This window comes from Saccostrea echinata, unplaced genomic scaffold (genome assembly GCF_033153115.1).
Source record: "Saccostrea echinata isolate AGI-Se365-2 ecotype Australia unplaced genomic scaffold, CSIRO_AGI_Sech_v1 ptg000048l, whole genome shotgun sequence".
NCBI lineage: Eukaryota > Metazoa > Mollusca > Bivalvia > Ostreida > Ostreidae > Saccostrea > Saccostrea echinata.
The window spans coordinates 1,059,214-1,068,146 of record NW_026889797.1 but is presented as its reverse complement, the minus strand read 5'-3'; the positions used below and the strand labels follow the sequence as shown (position 1 = coordinate 1,068,146).

At 35.1% G+C, this 8,933-nt stretch overlaps 2 protein-coding genes across 3 annotated transcripts; both read right to left on the bottom strand.

The window, feature by feature from the left end:
• LOC133203189 (integrase/recombinase xerD homolog) lies at nucleotides 1-6,676 on the bottom strand. 2 transcript variants are annotated; one of them, XM_061339033.1, is made up of 3 exons: nucleotides 6,608-6,676; nucleotides 3,872-4,339; nucleotides 1-1,720 (listed from the first exon to the last, which is right to left on the bottom strand). In XM_061339033.1, the coding sequence occupies exons 2-3, from the start codon at nucleotides 4,332-4,334 to the stop codon at nucleotides 744-746; spliced, it is 1,440 nt and encodes a 479-aa protein (XP_061195017.1). In that variant the 5' UTR covers nucleotides 4,335-4,339; nucleotides 6,608-6,676; the 3' UTR covers nucleotides 1-743. The 2 variants fall into 2 exon arrangements, with proteins under 2 accessions (XP_061195017.1, XP_061195018.1); XM_061339034.1 differs by lacking the exon at nucleotides 6,608-6,676 and having other exon boundaries at nucleotides 3,872-4,385.
• On the bottom strand, nucleotides 5,897-6,496 carry LOC133203130 (uncharacterized). The gene has a single exon (XM_061338975.1). It carries the CDS (start codon nucleotides 6,494-6,496, stop codon nucleotides 5,897-5,899), a length of 600 nt encoding a protein of 199 aa, XP_061194959.1.
• Nucleotides 6,677-8,933: the final 2,257 nt, after the last annotated feature.

Sequence of the window (8,933 nt, the reverse complement as noted above, 5' to 3'; positions counted from 1 at the left end):
CTTTTCATGAAAAACTACAAAATGTATTGGTGAGCCAGCACATTAATGGGAGACCTTTTTAATTTTACTGAGGTTTCTTAAACAGTTAAACACTGACCTGAAGGAACCAAAGTTTAAATTGACCATGATCCATATTACACTGATAATGTGGCTACAGCAGTTACACACTGACCCGTAGCATTTACTTTACATTAACATTGAATATACCACAGATAATAATGGCTACAGCAGTTAAACACTGACCTGTAGCATTTACTTTACATTAACATTGAATATCCCACAGATAATAATGGCTACAGCAGTTAAACACTGACCTGTAGCATTTACTTTACATTAACATTGAATATACCACAGATAATAATGGCTACAGCAGTTAAACACTGACCTGTAGCATTTACTTTACATTAACATTGAATATACCACAGATAATAATGGCTACAGCAGTTAAACACTGACCTGTAGCATTCTCCTTATGGTATACATAAAAATAATGACAATCCTAATGATGAAAGCAGCAGTTAAACACTGACCTGCATGTAGAAACAAACAATTAAATAAACAGGGGTAGGCTAATCATGCATAGTGCTATGTGACACCTTTTGTACAGCAGTTATACACTGACCTGTATAAGTAAGTTGTGCATTCCATTATTACATACATGTATCAGACCTATTAGTTAGATAGCAGTTAAACACTGACCTATCATCAAGTATTAGATTGGGTTGTATCTACAGACAAGGATATTAAACAGAGAAGGCAGGGATTCGAATATAACGCTTCAAGGCATTAGAGTTCCAACGACCCAGTTGCTGTATATAATTCTCAGAGTACCCTTTTTGAGCAGCATAAGTTGCGGCTCCAATTCGGAAACTATGACCTTTATATAATGCTGGATTCAGACCAGTAAATTTTACTGAGGCTGCAAGTTGCTTGGAAACATAATTATATGAGAGTGGTGTGCCATCTTTAAACTGAAAGAGTGGGCCTGAGATATGTGAAAATTGAGACTGATATACACATAATGCATTGACGGGGCATATTTCAGAATTGGGAGAACTCTCTAAGCAAATTATGATGGGCTCATTCATTTTTTGAGTTTTAAAATGACGTAAAACTAATTGAACACTGCAGGGATTTTGACCTTTGTATTGAAAAGTTACATCTTGCACCTGAATGACCTTGTTATGGGCAATACCCTGCTTTACAGTGACTTCTCCCATCCTAAGGAAAGCATGGAAACAGAGTAAGAAAAGGGCTTTTAACATGATATGATGGTCAAAAACAGGGACAGTATTTGGCAGAGCATTAATAATTTGGCCTAGAATACCTATAGTAATTGGAAGGCGTGAATCTGCAGTGTGAGACAATTTGTGACAACCCCTTAATATTTTTTTGACAATAAACATTTGTGTAGGATCAGGTAAACCAAGTAGCTTGTGAACATAGCTTAGCGCAGATATATGAGAAGAGATAGTACTTGCACTAAAATGAGAGCCATGGAGATGAGCAATGAAGTTGCAAACATCTGTCACCTGTAACGGTAATGTTGTATTGGCTTGAAATGATTGAAGAAGCTGCCATGATCTTCTATATGCTGATTGTGTTGAAGGTGATAATGATGCAGAGAGTAGAGATTGTGCCTCACTGGTCAAATGTGCAGGAGGCAGTCTGGTATGGGTGTCTGATCTTCCACCAGATGTGGTGCCAACTGCCGGGCCGCCTGAAATTGGAACCGGGATAACTTGTCTGCAATGACATTCAACTTGCCCTTGATATGTTTTGCTTTGAAATGTATGTTATTATAAAGACAAGCAAGAACAAGTCTTCTTACAAGTCTCATAATGGTTTTATCTTTACTTGACTGCTTATTTATAACTTGAACAATAGCCATGTTGTCTGTTAGAAAGAGTATTCTTTTGTTCTGCAGTTGACTGCCCCATATTTCTAAAGCTAGTACAATGGGGAATAGTTCTTTGATAGCAATTTGAAAATGATACAATTCATCTGACCATTGTTGAGCAAACCACTGTTTACCAAGTACAGCAGCAAAACCAATAGACCCTGATGCATCTGTGTACAAACTGATAAATTCCGAGGAATCCCAATCTTCAGCAAGAAAAACTGATTTTCCATTAAAACGAGAAATGAACTGCAACCACATACTTAAATCAGCCCTTGTTTCTTTCGTGAGACGTACCCAGTAGTAAGGTTTTGAGATGCCACAGGTAAGGTCAATAAGTCGACGCAAGAAAGCCCTTCCTGGTACAACAACAGAGCAAGCAAAATTTAACAAACCTATTAAAGATTGTAATTCTCGTAATTGTACTTTTTTCTTTTTACAAAACCCACTAAGTTTATCATTAATTTTAACAACTTTCTCATGTGGTAATCTGCATTCCATGGCCATGGAATCGACCTCAATACCATATATAGTCAACCGAGTTGTAGGTGTGGTGGTCTTTTCCATGTTAATAGGTATGTTGATTTTTTTGCACAAGAAGAGGAAACGGGCTAAATCTTCACTACACTTTGATGCACTAGATGCAATAAAGAAGAAATCGTCAAGAATATGAGATATCCCAGATGCATAATATTTATTGTACATTATCCATACCAAGGCCTGACTTAGTTCCTCAAAAATTTTGCAAGAACTACTAGCTCCCATCGGGAGACAACGATCATAATAAAATTTCTTATTCCAAGTGAAACCAAGTAAATGGTAATCTAGGGGGTGTATAGGAACAATGCGGAAAGCATCCTTAATGTCAGACTTTGCCATCAAGGCACCCTCACCAAAAAATTGTACAAGTGAAATAATTTTATCTACTGTATCATACTGAACTTCTGAATTTTCCCTAGGAATAAATGAGTTCACAGAGTAGCCCTCAGGAAAGGATAAATCATGAATAATTCTGAATTTTCCTGGATCTGATTTTGGGACAATGCCAAGTGGTGATGAAATAAAATCTGGAAATGGTGGGCCATCAAATGGCCCTGCTATTCTTTGAGATTGTAGACCTTTTAAAATATGTTCGTCAATGATCCTAGGATGATCTTGTGTAGATTTATGATTTTGCAGGGATGAGCTAGAGGGGGAACCAACACACCCTAATCTAAACCCAGAAGTAAATCCTTCTACTAGGTACTGAGATTTCGCAATGTCGTAACCCTGTAATTCATTTTGAAGGGGTAGTGGTCTTACTGGGGTTGGGAGGGGTGCGGGATTGACTAGGTTTTGTCCTGTCTTTAACATAGCATTTTGTTCGTGGATGTTTGTATGAACATTCTTGACAAACATGGGCATATCTACATGTGGATGCATTACATTGTTCTCCCCTGTTGTATGCGAAACATACACGTTGGGTACGAAAAAGATTCTTTTTCCCATGGAACTGATTATTTTGTTTATATTGGAATTTTGACCCCATAGCTGCTGCTTTGAGCCTAAGCTCATTAATGGGTTGTTCCCAGGGAAGATTAGAGGACTCTCTCAACCTGCGAAAGGTTTCATCATAGCTTCTCCAAGCCTCATCCACATGCATTCTGCTCATTTCTCTGATAGTATGGCAATATTTAAGAAGGTGGCATGCATCATTGGGGGTTTTTTGTAAGTAAATGCATGCGAAGGTTAAAAATGCATCTGTCCATTGGTTAATAGTGAGGGGAGATTTTTGTTTTTGGGTGTGTTCCACATCAATTTTGCCAGCTTTAATTGTTATAGAAAGGGGATCTTCAGATTGGTTAGGGAGCAATGTTTTAAAGTCAATGAATTCATTAGACCAAATTTTACTTTTCATTTTTGATGATATGGTGGCCCCTAATGGTATGCTGTCCTGTATTGTGATGGGGGTACTAGTTTGTGCTGACTCACCTCGCATAAAAATAGCATCTAAAATTGTATTGACATTGTCCGAATTGTCAGCTGTTGACTTGGTAGAGGTGGACGGTTGATCATTGGAAGCAGATGCTACGTTGGACTGAGCCACACTTGAGGAATCAATTTCCTTGACTGCATTGGTTGAAGTTTGAGATCCCTCTGTATTTTGAGTGGTAGCTTGATCACTGCCATTATTCGGTGTGGTGATGTTCGTTGTGGCTTGGGTGACAGTCCTGTCTGTAGACTGGGATGCTCTCACTTTGTCTTGTTCCCTCACTATATATTTTGCAAGTTCCTCATAATTGATTGCCGAGGACAAAGCACTTACGGTCATCGGTGGGTCTGCATCCCTTCCCTGAGCCTCCAATGCAGTACTTCTTACTGATGTTTTCTTTTTCGGTCTTGTTGTGGCAGCCATTGTTGCTTTACGTTTTACAGCTGGGTTGCCTCTCGGCATCTTTACTAAAACAGAAGAACACTTGTTATATTTTATTTCTATAGATATATAAATATACTGAGAAGTCATTCAGCTTGTGCAGTTTCTTAAATAAAATGTTGACTTTTTGAATAAAATTGCTATGAACCTCTGCCATCCATCAAAAATTATATATCAGAAACTGCAACAGACTCATTTTATAAGTCTGTTTATAATGACACAGATAATATAAATTCTGTGCCCCAATATGAGCCTTAAAGAGTGAAACTTTCACCATGTTCACTGTAATGAGAAATTATATCTAACCTATATATAACTGAAATACCGTATACATATAGCCATATATAAATCATTACAGCCCGACTGAAAAACTTGAATTGTACCACAATAAGAATTTAAATTGGATTTCCCCATTACCTACCTAATCTGCAACATTGTGCTAGACTAGTATACTAAACATAAAATAGACAACATTATTGAAACATTATACTGAATGTTTTCTTAATGCAGAATTGTTGGAACATTATACTGAATGTTCTTGAAACATTATACTGAATGTTTCTAAAGAAAAAATTGTTGAAACATTATACTGAATGTTTCCAAAGAAAAACTGTTGAAACATTATACTGAATGTTTCTAAAGAAAAACTGTTGAAACATTATACTGAATGTTCCTGAAACATTATACTGAATGTTTCTAAAGAAAAAAAAACAGCTGAAACATTATACTGAATGTTTCCATATAAAAACTGTTGAAACATTATACTGAATGTTTCTAAAGAAAAACTGTTGAAACATTATACTGAATGTTCCTGAAACATTATACTGAATGTTTCGAAGAAAAAAAAAAAAAAAAAAAAAAAAAAAAAAAAAAAAAACCCAGCTGAAACATTATACTGAATGTTTCCATATAAAAACTGTTGAAACATTATACTGAATGTTTCCATATAAAAACTGTTGAAACATTATACTGAATGTTTCCCAAAGAAAAACTGTTGAAACCTTATACTGAATTTCATAGAAAACTGCTGAAACATTATACTGTATGCAAGATTCCCAAATAAAAAGCTGAAACATTATACTGAATGTTTCCCGCCAAAAAAAAACTGCTAAAACATTGTCCATTTGTACTGAGATGTTATCAAACGACTCAAATGTTAAACAGAATATTTCTATTCTTTAAGAACTGAAACACTTATGTATATTAAAGCAATTGAAACATATGCTGTCTATGTCTACAACATCTAGAGTGCATGTAACCAAAAGATTTTTGTAGGACTGTGTATGAAAATTATGAAACATGACACTAGATGCCTCCGAGGAACACTATGTTACACTAAATGATGCACAGTATACGATGTTACACTAAATGATGCACAGTATACTAAATATCATCACAGAATGGTTATGAATAAGAAAGACTGCCAAACATTACAGCTTTTAGTCTATTTTTTTTTTTTTTTTTTTTTTTTGCTTGGAATAAAAATTGCATTTAGAACAACTATCTACAGTCTATCATTTCAATGATATAGAATTGTATAACCAAATATCCATACATGGGACTTAAATTCAGTAACTGAATAACTATACTGGCCTAATTTTCTTTGAAGTGATGATAATGGCATTGCGTATACTGCGCAGAAACTTCCTCATTGGCTGATCATTGGATGGTGTGCACTGCAGATGTACTCCATCTGGTCCCAGATATGAAAGGCTATTCCAGAACCCCCGGTGAGGCCAGAAGACAATTCCTTTCAACCCCGTTGTCATCTCCCGTAGAGCCCGATTAACTTCAAACACGGTGTCATTGAAATCGATACATGCTGCATAGGGGAGGCGACGCAATAATTGGCCTATAATGACTTTTTGGACACCAACTCCTTCGTGTAAATAGCTTGCAAGCGAAAGAATGTCTTGTGCAATTTTTGAAGCATTGCTTTCGGCAACTATGTCATTTTCACCAATCTGTAAAAAACATATATCCGGGGCATTTTCGAAATGCACAATGTTTGCATCGCGGCGAAGATGTCTTAAACAGAGACCCCCTTTTCCTCGAATTGTCACAAAGAACTGATCAGTGTCTAATCGCAAATTATGAATGTTCTGTTGAACTGCATAAACTTTCAAACGTCGTACGTAAGAATGGCCAACTACTGCTACTGAACATGTTTGATCCGCCGCCATGACCGACTATCCCTTGAATCCCGCACATAAACAATCAATACTTCCAATGATAAACCAATGAGGAGTCCGTAATAACATATACAATCGATAATGTCCGCAAAAGAAACTTACAGTTTTCAGAGTCCAGTAATAGATACAAATGCTAAACTGAACAATTAAAATTCCAAAGGTCTAAAAGCATGTTCCTCGAATCAATGTTTGGCAATAATAACATAACCACGTGACTCTTTATCAAATTCTCATTGGCTAAAGCACCATCTACTTGGCTCATATTACTAGGGGTTCAACACAGGGTTTAATCAACAGGGGTTCAAAAAAGGGGCAACTATTATTACAGGGAAAAGTATCGCCATAAATGCTATTATCTACATAATAGGTGTTACATGTGTATATTCAAAAGAAATTTATAAAAATAAGACAAAATAAATGGTAGAAAATTAATTATAAGTGAGCTGATGATACAATATGTTTGCAGTTTAACATAACTGACAAAAATAATAGAGGTATAAATGTGAAAGTTAACAAGAACACATTAATAGATGCTGGTTCTGTGGTTTGTCAATTAAAAAAAAGAAGAGAAACAATATCATGCAAATCTCTTTGTAGATGTAATAAATTCATGAACAAGTTTAAATACTGCAATATTTTGGTTGTAAGTAAGGTTATTGTCTCCATTCAAAATAAATTGTAAGGAAAAAGGCATTGGTAATTGCGAAGTATTAAAGTTTTGCATGCAGATTACAAATATGCTTACAAAACAAGAATAAAATGATGTATGGGTACTTGAAAATCTAAAATTTCTTCTAAATCCATGAAAAGGAAATTATACTTACTGAGCAGAAGTCGATTATCCAGCTTTAATCCTTGTGCATGGCGTGTAAAATACATAATATGTGAACAGCAAGAAGACGCGCACTTCTTGTCCATCAGTTGAATTCAAATTTTGACCTAGATAAGCTGCAAACAACTTCTCTGTATCACTGCCCAGCAAGAAAATTACATAACAAGGTTATCATGACACTGAAACTGACCAGCTAAGCTTGAACCACTCCTTATCTGATGCCTTGAAGATAAATTTGGGGAGTGGATCTAAGTAATGTAAACTGACCGGGGTTAATTGTTAGTGTGAAAACTGTGAAACCTTTTTGTAACGTGTCTATTTAAATGGTTTAATTTTTTGTGATAAGAAAGTTTATAGTAATATATCTAATACGGTTTCCTTTTTTTCCCCTTTCATATGAGTGCAACAAAAGCACAATCTAATGTAAAATCAGACTTCTTAGATCCGCTCCGAATACATTCTGCGCAGAGTATACGGCACGGATCTAAGAAGTCTAATTTTAATTCGATTACATTAATTTGGAATAAATTATTATTTTTATTAATTCTATAGTTACATGGAATTACAGTGAAGTATTGGATTAATATGTCATTATTTATAAAAAGCTTATCTTGAGCACAAAAACTTTCTCTTTTTCATTTATGTAAAAACACTGCATTCAGAATTAATTTACAAATTAACTTTTTTGAAACATGCAATTACAGTGGAGAGTTGAATATTGATGTCATACTTCATATTAACTCAAATTAAACATTTTATTACAGTTCTGTAAGCACAATTCTTTTGAATGAAATTTAAATAAATTAATTCATAATACATTTCTAACATCGCTTCAACCTTAAAATAACAGGAAATATTTAACGTTGAATCTGCAACGTTGTTTCAACATTGAAATAACACCAAACATTCAACGTTGAAAATATGATGAATCTTCAACGTTGTTTCAACGTTGAAATATCGACGAACATTCAACGATGAAAATATGTTGCATCTTTAACGTTGTTTCAACGTTGTAAAAAAGGTTTAGTATTCAAAGTTGAGATTAAGTTGAATCTTCAACGTTGTTTCAACGTTGAAATATCGACGAACATTCAAGGTTGAATATATGTTGCACCTTCAACGTTGTTTCAACGTTGTAAAAAGGTTGAGGATTCAACGTTGAAACCTCAACGTTGAAACAACGTAGACCTATAGTTGCTCAACGTTGCAACCTATATTCCACCTACTTTCAACGTTGAAACAACGTTGCGTGCCTGCTGGGATATATATACTTAAAATGTCATCATTAATATAACAATGTTTGTTGTGTAATAGAAAACGCGTTGGAATAACGCTCTTACGTTCTTGAGATTGATCCCCATCGTGGGTTCAAATAAGTTTTCTCCAGAAAAGACGGCCGTGCACTCTTTCGGCAGAGAAAGCTTACGCTATCTGCATCCTTTATATACTATGAGAAAATAGTTGGATATTGATTTTAAAGAGAGAAAATTACAGGAAGCATAACAATTGATGATATTGCGTACTATATCTTTTCATTATGTTTGTGTTTATGAAAAGTATACCATGTGCATTTCTTTTCAGAGAATTTTTATAGAG